At 38.3% G+C, this 19,954-nt stretch overlaps 3 protein-coding genes across 5 annotated transcripts in view; 1 reads left to right on the top strand and 2 right to left on the bottom strand.

The window, feature by feature from the left end:
• Nucleotides 1–7,837, bottom strand: part of LOC145464190 (uncharacterized) — a 15,176-nt gene extending 7,339 nt beyond the window's left edge. For 2 of the 3 annotated variants that reach the window (XM_081447997.1, XM_081447998.1), the window contains exons 1-2: nucleotides 7,685–7,837; nucleotides 2,970–3,549 (exon numbers count right to left, since the gene is read on the bottom strand). In XM_081447997.1, coding sequence (XP_081304123.1) covers nucleotides 2,970–3,549; nucleotides 7,685–7,837 — 733 coding nt within the window. Of the gene's footprint in view, nucleotides 1–2,969; nucleotides 3,550–7,014; nucleotides 7,664–7,684 lie in introns of those variants that run through there. The other variant, XM_081447999.1, reaches the window with a different exon arrangement.
• A 105-nt stretch (nucleotides 7,838–7,942) lies between these two features.
• LOC145464189 (spliceosome associated factor 3, U4/U6 recycling protein-like) overlaps nucleotides 7,943–19,954 on the top strand; it is a 28,214-nt gene continuing 16,202 nt past the window's right edge. The window contains exons 1-11 of the mRNA XM_081447996.1: nucleotides 7,943–8,182; nucleotides 8,972–9,098; nucleotides 9,824–9,928; nucleotides 15,604–15,728; nucleotides 15,924–15,983; nucleotides 16,266–16,309; nucleotides 16,690–16,751; nucleotides 17,799–17,923; nucleotides 18,590–18,745; nucleotides 19,190–19,294; nucleotides 19,691–19,724. Of these exons, the coding sequence (XP_081304122.1) occupies nucleotides 7,943–8,182; nucleotides 8,972–9,098; nucleotides 9,824–9,928; nucleotides 15,604–15,728; nucleotides 15,924–15,983; nucleotides 16,266–16,309; nucleotides 16,690–16,751; nucleotides 17,799–17,923; nucleotides 18,590–18,745; nucleotides 19,190–19,294; nucleotides 19,691–19,724 (1,183 nt within the window). The remainder of the gene's footprint in view (nucleotides 8,183–8,971; nucleotides 9,099–9,823; nucleotides 9,929–15,603; nucleotides 15,729–15,923; nucleotides 15,984–16,265; nucleotides 16,310–16,689; nucleotides 16,752–17,798; nucleotides 17,924–18,589; nucleotides 18,746–19,189; nucleotides 19,295–19,690; nucleotides 19,725–19,954) is intronic.
• LOC145464191 (uncharacterized) lies at nucleotides 11,125–14,922 on the bottom strand. Its single transcript, XM_081448000.1, has 2 exons — nucleotides 14,455–14,922; nucleotides 11,125–14,025 (listed from the first exon to the last, which is right to left on the bottom strand). Exon 2 carries the CDS (start codon nucleotides 12,699–12,701, stop codon nucleotides 12,021–12,023), a length of 681 nt encoding a protein of 226 aa, XP_081304126.1. The 5' UTR covers nucleotides 12,702–14,025; nucleotides 14,455–14,922; the 3' UTR covers nucleotides 11,125–12,020.

Here is a 19,954-nt window from a genome sequence, read left to right as displayed (position 1 = left end):
ATTTCCAAAACTCATAAATAAAGTTTCTAGTTAGTTTGTAAACTTTTTTTAGAATTTTTTCTTTTAATAAGTTTTTGATCTGACTTGGATTGAGACTGTTGATAGAGTATGATTGACTGATTATGTAAGCTTTGAATATAGCTATGTTTGGAATTATGGCAGTTTCATTAGATGTGGGAATTGTGAACAGTTTTGTTTTCCATGCAATCTGAGTGCGTTTGCATCCTGATTTCAACATTGCATAAATTTTTTGGTCAAGAAAGTCACTGTCCCCCAGGTCCGAAGGTGCCTGTATGCCTATGCTCCTCAGAATAATAATACTGATAAAGTATGTATTTCAGGGCTGTCGTTAAGGGCCGTAACTTGTAATACCTGTTACAGCCAAGTATTTTTGATAGGCCCTCAATACTGCAGGTGAAAATTGCCTTTTGTTGATACAATTTACCTATATAAGTAACAAGTCTTTAACGTTACGGGTGTGAAGATCAAGGCTATAGGTGACTCAGAACTTACAGTAATGACAGCCCTGTATTTCACTTGAAGCCATTTTCAATACCACGATATAAACAGGGGTAGTCCTACATGTACTTCATCAGGAAAGGATGGTAGTCCATCACAGTCATGAACGATTAAATAAAGCTCTTAAAGGTTTTAATCTACAAGCCTGGTTGGACAAAACATTACAACCAGCATTTATCAGTGGACTGATCATGGTGCCAATAATGCGATCAGTAAAAATATACGTTTTTTGAGAAATTTTCTAAAGCAACCTGTGTTTGTTTTTCTATGTTTTCAGCAGTTTCTGTCAACCAAAAGTTATGAATATCATGCATCTGTATTCCAGGCTTTTATTTATTCTCAATTCACTGTTAATCAAACCTTGTTAAACACTATACACTCTTTATAATGTAACTGTACCTAACCTTTACCCCACTGCCCTGTATTTTGTTACAAGAAAGTGGTTCTCAAGTAATTAGGGATCATTTATGTAGCCTTGTTTGTCCAACTGCTGAGCTATCACAAAACTGAACAGTAGAGATAGTTTCAAGGCACTCCATTACTGGTCTTTACATATATACCTTATCAGATGTTTTGATGTACAATATCATGGTATATTTTAATGAGTTGAGCCGTATTTAATTTTGACCAGCCCATAAGGAGAGTCAAAATATAAACAGTGAGTAAAAATATGCAGTGATACACAGGCGGCCCAAGCTCTCAATGTTATCCTTTTTTTTTCCTTTTTATGCGAACGTTCAGGCTAACGTGACAGATGGCATGTACTATTATATAACGACCGAATTTGACCACGCGAAACATGACTCTCGCCTTGCAGCATATGGAGGTGTTGTGTTACAACGGTTTGAATTTATAAAGGTTTGTATGGGAATGCAACGGCTTTGCCTGAAAAGCCAATTATTCTTATATTTTGTGAATAAAATCTACTTACCCTGTTGCTGTGTTGTATTCTTTGTTGTTTGCCAGCTCCTCGGGCCGATCTAACGTGATTTCGGCGAGTTATCGTTCTGTGGGTTTCCACTACTAAAAGAAAGACAAGGCCGGACACTGATTTCCGGGGTGCCCGCTACTCGAAGCAAATAAATCCACTGAAAATAACCCTGCCGGCTCAATTCCTCCGTAGAATCGAAGAAGAAATGTTGAAGTTCCATGTCAGTTCACTCGCTACGCAATTCCGTCCACAACGCCTTTGCAACGATACATTTATTTCGAGATTGGTTCGCTCGCAAACTCGAAAACAGCCACGTCACAAAAGTTAGGACACTTTCGCGGTATTGGGCAACTATAATTAGCCCGACCGGGGGTAGTCAGCAACGATTTGTCAACGGTCAAACCAAAATGCTCCCCGGGTACCCTCGTGCTTTAGTTGTCAAACCCATAAAGGGAGTGCCCGGTTACCCGGGGAGCATTTTGGTTTGACCGTTGACAAATCGTTGCTGACTACCCCCGGTCGGGCTAATTATAGTTGCCCAACACCGCGAAAGTGTCCTAACTTTTGTGACGTGGCTGTTTTCGAGTTTGCGAGCGAACCAATCTCGAAATAAATGTATCGTTGCGAAGGCGTTGTGGACGGAATCGCGTAGCGAGTGAACTGACATGGAACTTCAACATTTCTTCTTCGATTCTACAGAGGAATTGAGCCGGCAGGGTTATTTTCAGTGGATTTATTCGCTTCGAGCAGCGGGCACCCCGGAAATCAGTGTCCGGCCTTGTCTTTCTTTTAGTAGTGGAAACCCACAGAACGATAACTCGCCGAAATTGCGTTAGATCGGCCCGAGGAGCTGGCAAACAACAAAGAATACAACACAGCAACAGGGTAAGTAGATTTTATTCACAAAATATAAGAATAATTGACTTTTCAAGCAAAGCCGTTGCATTCCCATACAAACCTTTATAAATTCAAACCGTTGTAACACAACACCTCCATATGCTGCAAGGCGAGAGTCATGTTTCGCGTGGTCAAATTCGGTCGTTATGTAATAGTACATGCCATCTGTCATGTTAGCCTGAACGTTCGCATAAAAAGGAAAAAAAAAAGGATAACATTGAGAGCTTGGGCCGCCTGTGAGTGATACTACACATTAAAACATCTAATAAGATATTTATTATTCAACTGTTGTAGTCAATAAATTTATCAGCAAAGATGGAGAATGCAACAGTTTTGTGTAAAAACCTGTCAGTTTAGTGCTGATCTGTCAAGCAGGTGTTACACTGTGCAACTTACTAACTATACAATATTGTTGTATATTTGTACTTGTTTCGTTCATTATTTGAGCAACATTTGCTGTAGTTGCATAATAAATACTTGTAATTTGCTACCTATTTGCATTTGCCCAGACGTTGTGCTCACAACTTGAACAACACGCAAGCATGGAGAAAAGGAAAACAGCAATACACACCCAATTCATTTCTCCCCCTTATTAACTTCAAAAATTGTTATTTAACCTTACCTAAACCTGAATCAGGTGTCACAATCCCACTGTCATATATAGATGAAGAGCTTCCACAAGACCTTGAATCCATTCCATTTGACTTGGAATTCTGTACTGTTTTCAGTTCTCTTCCAGTTGAGATGTCTGTTTCTAAATCTGAATTCATTTTAACACATAGAGGTGAACAATTTTCTAAACTGAGAACCTTGCATTTCATGTCCAAATTAATTCCATCTTGTTCTCCTGTACTTGTGTTAGTAACAGATTGTTCTTGAGATGAATTAGTCGATTTTCCTTTCTTGGATTTCTTTTTCTTTTTGTTTCCATTCTTTGGTTTTATTTCACTGTCTATTAACTCTCCAGAATCAAGAATATCAACTTGATATTGAGGAATACTTACTAAATCTTTTTCTATACTACTGAATGCTGCGGTTATGTTTAATGAGTTTGTGCCTAATTTGCCTTTTAAAGCTTGATTAGTTCCTGCTGCAAAAAGGGAGTGATCACCACTAGTGAGTATTTTCTTTGAACGATAGAGCTCGAATTTCTTCTTTGGAAGTGCCGCAACTTGTCGTGCCATTTCTTTAATTTCATTAATCTATGAAAGGAACAGAACAAAGTTAGAAACGTTGCATACAATTACATCTAATTCTAGCATGTTGGTACACGTGTGCTAGCTGGTATTATGATACAAGTAATAGACTGATGTTCTAAAGGAGTGAGGTTTGTTTTTTTGTTTTTAAGCGATGATGTATTGTGTGACGTCATCACTTTATGATGCCATGCATGCATTCCTTTGGATAGTCATTTTGCATAGTTTGTCGCGCTTATGTCTGTGCGCTTATGTCGTGCACGATTTATCCCCCTGTGGAAGTGAAATGGACTCTGGGAGTTCCTATGCTGCTTTCCTTTGCTGTTTGTAGGTTCAGCATAATGCTTTTATCTGTAGCTTTTAAAAGAAGATTTAGGGGTGGATTTTGGTTTAAACAGTATCAGATAAATTTGCATTCATGGGCAAACTCATAATAAGAACATATCCTCCATACATGCAAGTTTAGATAGACAAGTAAGTCGCACAGGTGATAGGTGAAGGCTTTGCAGCTTTCCTTTGCTGTTTGTAGGATCAGCAGACTGCTTTTAATCGATATGACAACTATACAGTTAACACAACAAATTAATTTCCAGTGAGGTAATTAGTGTTACCAAATATTTTTAAAGATAATAAGGTGTCAATTTCAGAGAGAGTAACATTCCTTTGCGGGTTTCCTTTGCTGTTTGTAGGATCAGCGGAGTGCTTTTAATTTCAGCTTTTAAACCAAGATTTGGGGGTTGATTTTGGTTTATACAGTGTCAGATAAATTTGCGCTCACTGGCAAACTAGTAATAAGAATATATCGTCCATACATACAAATTTAGATAGACAAGCAAGTCACACAACAATAGTTGAAGGGTCTACATAAAATTTACGGATTGGTAGCGCAGTTGCACTTTTGCCAGTCTTGAAGTGAATTGAGTGAGCATTGTATGAGCATTGAAATATACAGTTTACAGTAGTGATAATGAAGTCAGGGTACGATTCATTTGCAGTTTTCAGTTTTTTTATGAAGTTTTGGAAATGTGCTGTTTTATATTTTCTGTCAACAAAAGAGTGGTTGGGATTAAACAATCGATTATCATTTTGTCAGGGTAAAGACAATACGAATGTTCATTGATGACAAGTATACGGTTAACAACAAATTAATTTTCTGTGCAGTAATTAGCGTTGCCAAATATCTTTAACGATAATAAGGTGTCGATTTCAGAGAGAGAAATTTGTACTTTGCGGCTTTGCTTTACTGTTTGTAGGATCAGCGGAATGCTTTTAATTTCAGCTTTTAAACGAAGATTTGGGGTGGATTTTGGTTTATACAGTGTTGGATAAATTTGCGCTCACAGGCAAACTCATAATAACAAGCGGGTCGCACACAGAATATGACAAGTCAAGAGAAAATGATTTTCTCTTGGACAAGTATATGGTTAAAACAACAAATCAATTTCCAGTGAGGTAATTAGCTTTGCTAAATATCTTTAAAGATAATAAGGTGTTGATTTCAGAGAGAGGAACTTTTCAGTGGAGTGCTTTTTATTTGGGTTGGTACTTTTCGCTGAGCCCTAGCACATGGACTAACAAGATGGACCTGGTACATGAACTACTTGAATGAACCACCAAAGGACTACCCTAAATGTAAACCCCTCAAAATTTCTCACCCAAAAGTTTAAGAATCAGTTTGTCTGCTCATGTTTCAATCTTCCAGGAACAATTTTTAAACGTCAGCACTTCTGCATGCATTGCATGTCGTTTATATTCCTTTGTAGGACTTGTTTGGTCATAGTACCTCTGCCACTCTGTAATCATGTTAATTACTTTTCAGGGGTGGAAGACCTAGAATATATTATGACTCTGATATCATGGAGTATGGGCGACAATATTTAATTTGGTACAAACCCATTTCTCTCTCCAACAATTCAAGAAGAACACAACATGTACATTTCCTTTACTTTCTTTCATCAATAATTAATACAAAAAATGTCAAGCCTGCACACAATTTTATGTTTGCTCATGTGTAATTAAAAATTAACCTGAAACTACAAGCATGAGAAAAAGCAAACAAACATTTTACTATCTGAAACTACGGAGTACTTTCTTTTCTGAATTCCATTTAAATTGGTGCATTGTATTTCAAATGAGCTCAGAGTGGTAATTACGTAGACCTGAAGCCACCTTTGACTCTTACTTTTAAAATATGCATGTCAATATAAAAGACAATTATTTCAGATCTTACCCATTCTTAAAATTACCAAACACCATATGAGCAAAAGCAGACATGCTCAAGAGATGAGTACAAAAACCATGAATGTATAATTTGCAAGAGATATTGCAGTGGTACCTCGGTGTATACATGTACCATCAGACTCTTAGAACTAATATCAAAGAAACTTTATGTCGAATTATCTGTAATTTTGTTTTTTTAATATTGGAATGGTAAGGGTTTAAAATAATCACAATGTAAATTGAAGACCTATATTAATCAAGCCACGTTGATGGTTTGCTGTTAGTCAGTTTTATCCAGACAGACTTTTCCAATTGTCTGGTTTCGTTTATTGAGCCAGGGATTACATAACCATAATCACATAAAATTTTCGAGGGACCTTGAAGTTAAACTGTTAACATTATAAGCAAAAATAATCCGACACTGTCACAATTCAACAATTTTTCCTCATAAACTTTGAGAAAGGATAAATAAGATAAACAATATACTTCTAGCAAGATGATGTAATCTTTGTACTGAAGCAACTTCGTGAAGACTAAACAATTCGACCTCAGACAACACCACCCTATGACAAAATAATTTTGTATTTTCGGGTGAAAAATTTCCCTAACGATTCTACAAACAAACCAAACAAAGTAACTGAACAAACGATATTTGGCCAACGTAAATTATGTACGGATGTCATATCAAATTGTCTAAAGTACAAGACTAAGCAGAGAAAACACAACCGATTTGAGAAACGCCTGGTGTTTTTAGAAAAAGTCTTGCCGAGATTTAGAGCGAATATATTGAACAAATAATGACATTAGGACTTCAATGGAAAACTAATCGGCATGCTTAACGATTCGTGCAGTCGAACATGTGCGAAAGTGAAGGAATATCCTGTTCTATTGTAATGTTAAGCTCCATATCCAAAACGCATGTCGAAGCTATATATTATGCAAGGATTTGTCGAAATGAAGTAAGCTACGGCAATTTCGTAAAACATAAGGGAGAAATAGAATATCTGGTCACGAAATGTTATGTCTACTTCAGCTTCCCTTTTCGGATTGTAACAGTGGAATCATCTATCCTAAATCGCAACGTGTGTCACATCACTTGCCCAAACCGTGTCCCGCAAACTGAACAGTGCACATTTTGTGTGAAAAACTGCAGAGCGAAGTGCGAAATAAATCAAACAGTTTGATCTCTAAAAAGGTCTGACATCGTCATCTTCTGGAGTTGAAATAATAAAACGGAGAAAATCATTTTACCTTCAATCCACATTAACGTGTTAGTGGGGTCGCTCGAATTAAAGGTCCGTCGGAAATGTACTGCGAGATCCCACGTACTGTAATTAGGCTGAGTTCGTCTGAGTAAATCGGAATTTTGACTAACAAGGTTGGAGTCTGATGTTAACTGGCGACAACGGAACGTTGACGATACAGGATATCAAACTTGCTAGTCTTGCATATAAGACCTTGTGTGACGTTTGGGTCCACGTTTCTAAATTCGGATCGGGGACGTGTATATTGGGTAAGGAATTACTAGGATTGCATAATATCCACCCGAAAAGATGGTCACATGTCCAAAATTGCATAAATTTTGCCACCAGGCAACTGGTCAGACGGTATGACAACGGATCAAATGTGGAGTATTTCAACACCAAATCAACTTTTGTCACTCAACATTCATGTCGGCGGCGAAAAAAAGGCGATAAAAGATTTTGTTCGGGTTGTTCACATGGCAACCGCGTAAACTCTCCCAAGTCAAGACTATAGACTGCGAACGGTCTCTTTCTTTTTCTAGCGTGGCAAATACACGAATGCGAAGGAAAAAAACAGAACGATCGAGTTTGCATAATTTCTAACTTTTCCAATCGCGCGAAGGATTTCAACTACAAAAACCGACTGCTTGTAGTAAGCTTGTTATTAAAATACTCACTCGTTTGGTTTCTGTCGTAGAAGGAATACTATCGTAAATCTCGAGGAAGGTTTCAACTTCATCGGTTCGGAGAGCTTCGGCAAGACGAATGGCTAGCACAGTTTCTTCTTCTCCCAGAACGGGAGAGCTAAAATTTTCCTGCCAGTCGGCCATGTTGCCCCATGTCCAAAAGTTTTGGCAGAAATTTTTCCTATATTTTTTCGGAATACTAGTAAAAAACTGCGCATACTCATTTGCCTCCACCCGCTTCCTCTATCAATGTGTATCGCAGGCTTTTATATTAAATTTACCCACAAACCTTTGCTTCTTCACAGTTCCAATATGGCGGAAAATACGAAGATGGAAGTCGATGGAAACGCAAGTGAAACGATTGACGAGAACGAGACTGAAGAAAACATGGATGAGGGTGCCGGCGAAGAAAGTGACAGTTCGGATTCTGACGCGTCCGATGGTAACGAGGCAGTTCATGACCCAAAAGTCCAACAGCTCGAGCTTCAGGTACTTCATGCATTTCTGCGACTATTTCTCACCCTGTGTGCGCGCACATGTGAACAGCTGTCAGAATTTAATAAACTTCAGTCAAACTATAGTTGCAGTAATGTTTCATAATGCTAGCATTTTTCGTGATATAGGGGCCGTGTTGTTTTGTAACTGTTTAGGGTCCAGCACATTATATTTTTATTTAACCTGACTTGTTGTATGTTGTGTTCAAGAGGATTAGAATTAGGGTTGTGAAGTGTAAACAAGCAGGTCGTGATATAGTATAGGGATGAGAGAAGGCTTGTTTCCTTTGTTATTGTTTATCCTTACCCGTCTATGACCCTGATAATGACAGGTAAAGTTTGCCTTTGAAAATTTTGGTGGACTAACTTTAGGTCCATGGACCAGGTTCACATGGGTGGTCCATGGACAGGATCCATTAGGAGGTCCATAAACAAGTCTATGAGGTAGTCCATGTGGACCAGGCTCACAGGGGTGGCCCGTGGACAGGGTCCATGGACCAGTCTACGAGGTAGCCTACGTGGCAGGCTGTAGAAGGAGAGGGAAAAGGTCAAACTGAGCATGGGACTTTCACTCCCCTTCGGACGCCTGCCATGCAGGCTATCTATGAGGTGGTTCATGTGAACCAGGTTTACGGTGGTGGCCCAGTTCCATGGACTAGCCCATGAGGTGATCCGTGCGAACCTGGTTCCCGTTAAGCACATGGGTAACATTAATATCTTTTATCATGTGTTTATTTAAAGAATCAATCAGTTTGAAGTACCATGTCAATTATTACATTTTCAGGTGGCAGGCAATCCATATCACTATGACTCTCATGTTGAACTCATCAAACTTCTCAGACAGTCTGGTGATCTCGACAAAGTGAGGAATGCAAGAGAGGGTATGAGCAAGCTCTTCCCGTTAACAGAAGGTAAAGTAATGTTTTTTGATAAAATGCTGTCAAACACCTGTTAACGGATACCTGTTAGTCGACATATCCTTAAAGAACACTACACATAAAAATGCTACAATCTTCTTTCTTAAGCAGACACCTCTCTTACATGGGCACTTATCAGCATGCAAAGAAATTGGTGTATGTTAGCTACAGTCAAACCTCCCATTAATGACCAACCCAAATGTCAAGCTTAGGTGGTCACCCCCAAGAAGTGGTCACTTACAAGATCATAGACCATATTGCATCAAAATTTTGCTTCATCAGAATATATGGTAACTGCACAGACTTACCCCACATGCTAATTCTCATCTAAACCCATGTAATAGGTTTTAGTAGTTACAAAAATATTTAAGCTTTCCAAAGTATTTAAAAGTCAATTTCAAGAAAAAAAAACTTACTGATAATTCATCAAGTTGAAAAAAAAAAAATGAAATCATAACTGTGACAGTGTTTGGATGGATTTTTACAATAAATTATATTTCTACATTTTCTCCATAGTTTTAGTTTTGACCAGAATATATATCAAACACTCAACACCATTTTTTCTCACATTTCCAAAAACCTCCAAAATTTGTCAAGACTACTCCACTGGATATATCATATCTTAAACTCCCTTTTCGATGTTCAGAGATGTGGTATACAATGCTTTCTCATGCTGATATATCACCAGGTATAAATAAAAGTTTCTCTTGCTGTTTCAGAGCTATGGTTGGAGTGGCTCAAAGATGAAATTCCACTGGCGTGTATACCAGAACAGAGGGAAAAAGTAAAAGCTCTCTTTGAGAGAGCTGTGAAAGACTATCAATGTAGGTGAATTAGCCTGGTGTTTTATTTATTTAACATTAAATAGGGCTACAAGCCCAAGCTTTCTGTGAGCAAATAGTCGATTAGGGGTAGCTGTGTTGACCATGGCTCACAGAAAATGAACTCAAGGTGAGTAGTCTAATTGTATTAGTAGACACCCTAAAGGATTCACCTTCGCCTATCTCTTTTGTGACTAGGTGTCACCTAATAAAAATCTACAACAATATTTTGTATATTTTTAAGCCTAAAGTTAAGAAATAATGGATCAATTTTAGTTTCTGGGCAACCGAGGTCGAATCATGGTAATCGACCTCGATATCCATATCGACCTACATTACTAATCGACCTCGGTTCGTCGTGTTCGATTTTCAGTAATAGAGCTCCAAAAGAATCGAGTGCTATACCGACTGATCGTGCTCGGTAGACAGACGAACCTCGGATCACGAATCGACCTCAGTTGCTTTCGAGCTTGATGAGCAAGCGGGGTCGTTCATTTCCGGGGGGATCCGTACGATGCTATATCGAGCTCGATCACTTTGTTCGAGTTCGATTGAATTTTTATTAAGCCAAAATTGTATCGAGCATGAATGGATTTTATTTTTTATCGAGTTCGATTTGTTTTCAAGCTCGATAACGATTTAATCGAAGTTGAAAAGGGGACTGGTGCGGAGGAGTAAAGAAGCTCTCACAAAGGGACTGATAGCAAGTGAGCTGCGGATCAGACTGAATTAACACATATTGGTAAAATTCGGAGGATAATTGTGTCTAAGGATATAACTCCATGTTAACCGAAAAGCAAGTGCGCTTTTAAATCTGCCCGGCTGTTTGTGATATTCCCTTTTAAAATTTAATTTTCAGCACCGCTATGGCCAATTCTAGGGCTTGCCACAAGTTGCTCGGCAACTTTTTGGCAACTTTTTGGCAACTTTTCGTATTTCGAGCAACTTTTTTTGTTTCGAGCAAGTTTTTGCATTCCGAGTAATTTCTAGTTTTCTAGACATTGGAGCAGCTTTTAGTGCTTCAATTGGCCATACTTCCATATTTTACAATGTTTCAGTAGACAATCTGTGAATTTCTTTAATTTAAAAAAAAAATTAAAATTTTTTTAAAGTGTTTTACTTTTTTAAAAATGTTTTCTAATTTTATTTTTAATTTTTTAAAGCGTTTTTTAAAAAGTTTTAAAAACAAATTAAAAATTTTGATTTTGATGCATAGTATTTACTCATACGTAATGTGAACAAATTTATTTAACGACGCTGGTTACAACGCAAAGTTGCACAAAAATGCTTCGAAATGTTACTTTTGTTGTACAGATTGCATATTTTTGCATCAGAGCAAATAAAAGAAGAGCGAAACAAAAAATGTTTCTGCTATTTTTAGCAACTTTTGCGCAACTCTCGTTACAAAAAGCAACTTTTGACTTCATTTTGAGCAACTTTTGGGCAACTTTTTGAGAAATTTCGTGCAACTTTTTTGGAAATCTCGAGCAACTTGTGGCGAGCCATACCCAATTCATACACTTTAATAATCAGCCTTGTGCACAGAATTAAGGCACATGCTTCGTAATCTATATATTTTGAAGTGTTCCGTTTTATGCTACGTGTGCCTTAAGGAAAAGGTTCCATTTTAAATGAGAACTATAAAACAGAATTGTGTTCAGCCATTTAAAGGTCAAGTTTGGAAAAACTTACTCAGCGTTTATGGCATGAAAGTTTTAGATGAATCTGTGTAATAGTTACGACTAGGAAGGGTTGAAATAAATAAAAAACACTGACTGAAAAACAGATTTTTTTTAATATTAGGGACCGTTCATTTTTTATGAGGGAGGGGGGGCTGGTGGGATTTGGGAAGCGCCATTTAAAAATCGCATGACCCCCTCCTCAGCTTACCAATTTTTTCACATGGCCCCCCCTTATAGCGGTCATTTTTTTGGGATGACCCCCCCCCCCAAAAAAAAAAATTGAACAAACAATATTTAGATTTCAACTTTTTTTAATATTTCTCTATTATCCCCCTACTTCACGTTATTGTGCTCACTATGAAGACAATATTTACAATCTCTATACGACAAAGAGCTGTTGTTTAAAAAACAAATCAAAAGAAAGAGAAGTCAATTTCGGATCTCCTAGTTGTGGCTCGCCCTGAGCATGTGGCATTTGGCCTCTCATTGGCATCTTCCTCATCTGAATTGATGAATGCAAGAATGACGTCACTTGAGTCATCATCTCCCCCAGAGTCAATGGCATCACTGTCATACTCATCGTTGTCACTTTCATCGCTTTCACTGCTGTCAGCACTTGCCCTGTTGTCATTTTGTGTCAATGTCCTGGCATTTCTCAGTGTTGGTTGGCCAGCTCTGAGAGGACTCTTCTGCTGCAAGCATGAATGTCTTACAATTGCCTCTACTTTCTCACTCTTGCTCCTTTTCAAATGCTGCTTCAGCCCGTGGTGGTTTGAGTACTTGTTTGGTTCTGGAACACGTAGCTTTTTAAGCTTGGTTAGATCTTCGCACAACTCAGTCCAAGTATAATCCTCCTCGTTACTTAACTTTGCCTTTTCTTCTGCTCTCTTTTTCCTTTTAAATTCCAGCACTTCAAGATGCTGGAGATAATCCACCACAAACTTCGATTTCACAATAAACTTATCTGCAAATAGAGCAATGCTCTCTGGGTCAGATAAAACCAGCCTGCCACTTCCATGCTCTTTCTTCTTTATATTGTTAATCCAATCGGGGAAAGAGCGCATTACTACATGAGCATCATGAAAGAGGCTCATTCCAAAATGCGCAATAATGGCGAAAGCGACGAGTCGTTTAAGAAAAGGTTTACAGCTGAACGATCCAGGCAGTTTGACATCTTACAAGCAAAAGAAGCAATCTTTCTAAGTGCGGATGGCTGTTCAGAAAGGGCGAGTGAGTTTTCCATGCAAGGGTACCAGTTGAAGCCCAGTGATGGAAGAAAACTGAACTTCTCCATCAAAGAGCACAGAGCAATGGTGGAAAAGTTGAATGTCATATTGAAAGATGTAAAGGAACACGATTCCACACTCTTTCAGTCCAATGGGCTTGCTTTAAAGCAGGGCGGAGAATTTGCCCACAGTTTTAATGTAAAACAGATCAAATGTACAGAAGCTAAGTTGACGAAGGTCACGCAGGACATGGAAGCACTAGAAAATAAGAACAGCAATTATAGCAGCATATTCAAAGGCATACTCAAACAGCACATCAACAAAAGGAGAAGGAAAAAAGAAAACCGCAGAAAGTCAAATGAAAGAAAGAGGAAGCGGACTGAAAACAACGTCCAACGAGTTTATGGAATCTGTGTTGGAAACCCGTTAGGAAATGATCTTCCACAATGCCTTGTGTACCCTCCTAGAACAGCCGTCCCGGAAGAGTGTCTTAAAGTTGAGGATGTTGCCACGTCGATATTTAGAAGAGATGGGCCATACATCGCACAGCTCTTGGAAGGGAATTATTTCACCAATGCTGCAAGAAGCAGAATCACCACCAACCTTGAGCAGGAAGTCAGAGATTATGTTTACACCTTCATGTACCCTGAAGAGTCACTCTGACGGAAAGCATTGCTGCTTCTTGCAGTAATGGTGAAAGAGACTCCCATAGCAGTACAAGCAGTGACGAAGAACTCGACGACAGCGGAGATGAAGATGAGTGCCAGTGAAAGTTGCATTCGAAAATAACAGTGTTAAATACTTCTTTTCAGTAGCTACAAATGCTTTTTGTCGCCAAACGTTTTTTTAAAGCAGAAGGAAAGTTTGTAATAAATTTGTATCCTGCCTTCTATGTTTATTCTATGGCAATTTTTTTGGTATTCAAACATTATGCCATTTTAAAGTTTTACTAAAATATTTCACGTGACCCCCCCTTTTCCCCTTATTTTTTTGGGATGGCCTCCCCTCGAAAGCCATTTTTTTTCGCATGGCCCCCCCCCAAATCCCACCAGCCCCTCCTACCTCATAAAAAATGAACGGTCCCTTACTTAAAATAAATTACCTGTATGTGTGGTGGAACAGGGCGGTCTGGGTGGTGGAGAGAGGCAGTTACACAGGGATTTCCCGTTCACTAAGCAAATTTTCACTAAGGCTGATTATGAAACAAAGAATAACGTGTATAAATTTGGTGTAGCGAATTTGACAAAGTTAAAAAAAACAGAGAACAGAAAATCGAATTATCAGAGGGAATAACAAAAAAGAAACAGAAAATCGAATTATCACAGGGAAAAACAAAAACAGCCGGGCAGACAAAAAAGCACACTTGCCAGAGCCTTTTCGATGAACAAGCATCTAAAACCATTATATTCTTAGACAATGATACTCATCCTCTGTATTTTATATTACCAAATTATGTGCAGTGTGTAAGCTTTCAGTGTTAATCTAATTGGCCTGGTATTCTGTGAGAAAAACAATTGCTAACCACTTGGTAAAAAGGTCTAATGTGAATAAAAAAAGTAGCAAACCCTTTACGAGAAGTAACCTGATTAAGAAAGGGTAAACAAATGCCAGAATTTCCTACCTTATTCGACTTTTCTTGTACATTTACAAGATGCAGTTCGGTAAAGGTCAGTCTACTCCGCAGCTCACTTGATACCAGTCCCCTTGCGAGAGCTTCGTTTATTCCTCCGCACCAGTCCCCCTTTCGCTCTCGATTACAACATTATCAATCGAGCTCGATGAAAAGTACGTTCAAGCACGAATCCAGTCGTGCTCGATACAAAAATTCAGTCGAGCTCGAAGAAAAGATCGAGCTCAAATAGCATGGCCCGGATCCCCCCCCCGGAAAAGAACGGCACCCCTTGCTCAATGAGCTCAGAGGCAACTGAGCTCGAGTTGTGATCTGAGGTTCGTCTGTCTACCAAGCACGATCAGTCGATACCGTCCTAGATTCTTCTCGAGCTCAGTTGCCACAAATCGAACACGACAAACCGAGGTTCATTAGTAATGGAGGTCGATATGGATATTGAGGTCGATTACCATGATTCGACCTCGGTTGCCCAGAAACTAAAATTGATCCGAAATAATTGTTTGCAATCAGCAAATCGAAAATAATTGAGAGAACCAAACAGGTACAAGGATTTCCAATTGAACACAGCTGAGTAGCTATAACTAAACTTCACTAAACAAAAATAAATTTAACTTTATAAAAATCGTTGTTCCTGTTTACCTTGTGTCTGTGAGGGTGAATTATCTTATAAGCTGAGTCCAGTTCTTTGAGATCTGATACCTATGTTAACCCTGATGTTATTCTTCTTGGTGTATATGTTTTTTTACTTCTTTACAAAGAAGAAATCAGAACACATCTCATAGTAACAATACTTTGGAGTTACAAGTACACTGTGTACTTAAAAGTTTGATGCTGAACCAATAGGTAAAAAAAAATTGTCTTTTAAAGATACAGTCCTGTTCCATACAGTGTTCAGCAAACATTGGATATCAGAAATTAACGGTGCAACTTTAATAATATTTAGAAATATTTAGAAAGGCAGTATTAAAGTACCCTTAGGGTCTCTTTCTAGGCAGCACTAGATCATGCCATGAACCTGAAGGGTATATTTTGAAATAGTTTTAACAAAGGTTTCGTGTGCCTAGATTTGCTATATTTTTTGGACAGGTTTAGATTAGTTTTTCACTCTCTGTCACCATTTCTTTATTGCAATCCTTACAGCTGTGCGAGTTTGGATCCTGTATTGTCAGTTTATGATGGACATTATGGAAGGTGAAGACAGCCTCCAGGGTGTGAGATCAACATTTGAAAAAGCTATCATTGCTGCTGGGCTGCATGTAACAGAGGTATAATGTGGCTGATAGATGTGTTTATCCCTAACTTTATAGCAAAAAAATTGAAACAAAGCATTTGCAAGACCTAGTTAAACTTGAAGGAAGTACGTTAAGTTAGATCAGAATGACTAGGAGAATGAAGAGGGACTGAAACTTCTACACTGTATCTTGAGTTAAGCTTTGTATTCACTTGTTTTTTGTTTTTAGGGGTCATCAATATGGGAAGGTTATAGGGAGTTTGAGACAGACATTTTGGAATCCCTTGAGGTGAGTGCTTACATGTATGCCGGTATCTGAGGTTTCTAAACACTTTTTTCCATGTTTGTGTTCTTTTATGTTGTCCCTTTACTTATCCAGTTGTAGTGATGGATAAGAAAATCTTAGAGCTTAATTTTCCGAACAAGATTTGAAATTGAGACTTGCCTCGATTTGATGTAATTTTTGTTTGCAGTGATCCTTCATGAATACATAGAACAATAATTTCAGTCTTCTCTGTTGTTCCATTATTTATTGAAATTGATTTATTTAGTTTGTTCTTGAATTGAACAGCAAATGGTGACAGAGGAAAACAAAGAGACCATGATGGAGAAAATGTAAGTTTGTTTCATCCCATGAAGTCTTCATGTAGGTAAAGGGTGGTGCTTTGTTTAAGACATCCATTTTAGGGTGGAGAAAAACATGCTCATACGAGAAAGTAAAATCAAGAAATGTATGCTGGTAAAAAGGGCACTGTCTCGTGAGCCCTGGATAAAATGCGACTGTTGGAAAATGTTTCAGGGAGAAAAAGAAACCTCATCTAAACCAGTTAGGTTATGAATTTTCCAAAATAATTAAATACTGGCACTGAAAGGGCAGTAGCCAGGGTTGATATGGTGATAAAATATCCACTATATATTTTTGAACTTGTGGAATACAATAGGTCTTGTACCAGATACATGTAAGACTTACCAATAGAGCTTATCTTTTTTCACAGTTCCTCTCAAAAGGAAAGAGTGATGTCACTCTTCAAAAGACAACTAGCTGTTCCTCTTCTAGGTACTGAAGAGTTTATCAATGACACTATTTTCCACTTCATGTACTTTAATTTAATGATTTCTGCTAACAATTTTGAGTACAGGGGCTTAATGAAAGGTGTAAAAGGCATACTATTATATGGCAAGCTCTGTGAGCGGGCAAGATGAATCAAATCCTGCACTGTGATTGGCTACCCAGGCAGGCAAGATGGAGCTATCTTGCCTGCTTGGGACTACCCGCCGTGTCCTGCAAGAAATATTTCCCCGAAAGCCATACAATAAGTCCTTTATTGACCAAACTTGTTCAGTCAAGATGGCTGGATATTGGCCTCATTCTTTGTTTTGCATGTTTATGGACCTCAACTCCGTCTCATCCATAAACATGCAAAAAAAGAACTTGGCCAATATCCAGCCATCTTGACCTCACACTTGGTCAATAACCCATATATATCATGCTCAGTGGTTGGGTAGTTGTGTTTTCCACAGCTTGATCAAAGTTTACACTGTCTTAAGTAGTGCAATGATAGGAGAAAGCATGGATAGACTATAATGTCTGTCTTTCATTTGGGCTGAAACACCAAGAACTTCAATCAAGTACATGTAGTGGAAAAATAACTACCCAGAGCACCTTTTAGTATCAACGCATACACTTTTACAACCTTCCTAAAAAAAAAAACCTTTCTCAAAAAAGCTGTATATATCCCTTGAAATTATTGAGGCTACTTTCTTGTGACATGTATGTAGGCATAATTATAAACAGAGGCATCATTCCCAAGTATTTCAGTAAAGCCAGTCAGGGACTTCTTTACCCCCTATGCAGATGCTCTTTTTAAAGAGTATCTGCAAAGGGGGCAAACATAGCAAACATAGGAAAGTTACCAGAAACAAAAAGGAGTAATAAGCTATATACATGTTGTACGTAATTTGTAGGCTTGGCCAATATCTCACAGAACTCACAATTGTATATTTGATTTATGTAATCAAAAATGATAAAGATGGAGTGTCCAGTCACTTCTGTAGCCAATAAATTATTTTGTGTTACAATGATATGCCCCTTGGTTCTTATAAGGTATGCAGGCAACTTTGAGGGAGTTTGAAGACTGGCTAGAGGACTCCGTTCCTGATGCTGTAATGATAGCTTATGAAAAGGCCTTAGCAAAACTAGAAGAATGCCTGCCATTTGAGGATACACTGGTAAGTCTTGAGACTCTATTCTTGCGTAGTGGCCCATCATCTCCAGTTTTCTCTGCCATTTACCACCCCCTCCCCAGTACTTTGTCAAGTGATTGCCATTCCCATTCTACCCCACAAGCAGAGTCTCCTTCAATTTTTCTAGGAAGATCGAAAGAATCTCCGCTTGCACGGTAACCCCCCCCCCCCCTCCCCTGCACCCACCTAGCAACAATTTTCTGACATCCACTGCTGCTCTTGGGCAAAGATAGATACTTGACAGTCACCATGAGACACTGTTTCTCCGGAACCTCTATTTTCATTAGCCAGTTGTAAACTAATGTATTCCGACAGATAATGGTTGACCAGTTTTTTTACCACAACCTCTGTTATATCAAGCCTGATGCACCATTTGTCCACTACACATCCTACATTAAACAAATACATTGGACCCTGCTAGTTCAAACTTGGTTATTTCAAATTCCTCGTTATTTCAAACTCACAACTATTTCCATTGGATTTGCCCTTCAGTAATTTACTACCAGCTATTTTTAAAAACTCTCGTTATTTTGAACTATTTCTCGTTTCTCCTGAATGTTCAAAATAGTGGGATTCAACTGTAAAATGTTGTGATGATTTTCAATCCCTCCTCCTTCACATTTGTATGCTGTTGTATCTGGTGTTGTGTAGGGCTCAGCACAACCTCCAAAGACTGCTGAATTTAAATCATACCTGGAATATGAACTGAAGAAAGGTGATCCTGCCAGAATTCAGTGTTTGTATGAAAGGGCCATGAAGGAAAACTGTCTTGTGGGAGACATGTGGACTGAGTATACCTCTTATTTAGTAAGTATGTCCTACCTTTATTGCAGTATATTGATTACGTGATCAATTACAGTCAAACCTTCACAAATGGCCACTTCTCCACAAGGGTAGCAGCTATATCTTAATATATCTTGATTGCTTTACTTATTGTTATGCTACAATAAGCATTTTTTTAAAAATAAAAATGTTGCACCCCTGAAAAAGAAAACAGTTATCATATTACACCCCTACCTTCCATAATGGCCACTTCTCTACAACAGCCACTTACCTCTGTCCCCAAGTTATCCATTGTGGAGAGATTTGACTGTGTTTATTACAACTTGTTTTGTGGATACCCCTCTGTTAATCTCCCTCACAACCATGGTTCAACACACAGTGCTTCTTGGAGAGGGGCTATGAAGGAGACTATATACCCCTTGGGTTTTTTTTTTCCATGGTTGGCTGACATTGTTCTTTACCTGGCAGGACTCCACCCTTAAGATAACATCAGTGGTTCTTCCAGTCCATGAACGTGCTGTTAGAAACTGTCCCTGGGTGTCTCTTCTCTGGCAGAATTACCTCAGAGCACTGGTACAGCAACTTTCTTTATTCAAACTGAATGTTTTTTTTGTCTTAAGTCCAATAGTCCAATAGTCCAATAGTCCAATAATCCAATAGTCCAGTCCAATAGCAGGCATTTTGAAGCAGATTCAGGTCAATAAATTATGTTCTCAAGTTTGTGTAGTGTGATTGTCCAAATTAGGGAAGTCCTGAACAAAATTTGTGTCGATAACTGATGTTCCAACAACCTGAGTAGAAGTCATTTTGAGGCATTTCCAATTTTTTGGTTGAAAATGTCAGTCGCCAACAGCAGTTCTGCCCGAACATTTGCCTGTCTAATTATATGCAAGCTAATAAAACTAATAATTCTCATTGGTCCACACTATATAGTAGTACTAAGAAATCAGTCCTTTCTTTTTCTGTTAGGAACGTAACAATCAGGACAGTAATAAAGTTAAAGGTAGGACATCTTCTGGATTACTGGCCTGAGGGTAGTTTATACTGTCTTTACAAAGAAATACTACTGATTGCATGTGTGTTTTTTCCATTTTTTGTGTGTGTTTGCCCTTAGATCCAGACTTAAGCTATTTTCTTTTCCAAATTGTGCTAAGCTAGTGAATGAATGATGTAAACTGCAAAAATACTAATAACGTCATGATCTTCGCAGTTGTTATTGCAATATTATTTATG

Source organism: Orbicella franksi, chromosome 12 (assembly GCF_964199315.1).
Source record: "Orbicella franksi chromosome 12, jaOrbFran1.1, whole genome shotgun sequence".
Classification (NCBI taxonomy): Eukaryota; Metazoa; Cnidaria; class Anthozoa; order Scleractinia; family Merulinidae; genus Orbicella; species Orbicella franksi.
The sequence above is the reverse complement of the archived record's forward strand: the minus strand, read 5'-3'. Positions and strand labels throughout refer to the sequence as shown.

Coding starts and splice junctions, on each gene's coding strand:
- LOC145464191 (XM_081448000.1), bottom strand. CDS start 12,701: ATGAGCCTCTTTCATGATGCTCATGTAGTAATGCGCTCTTTCCCCGAT.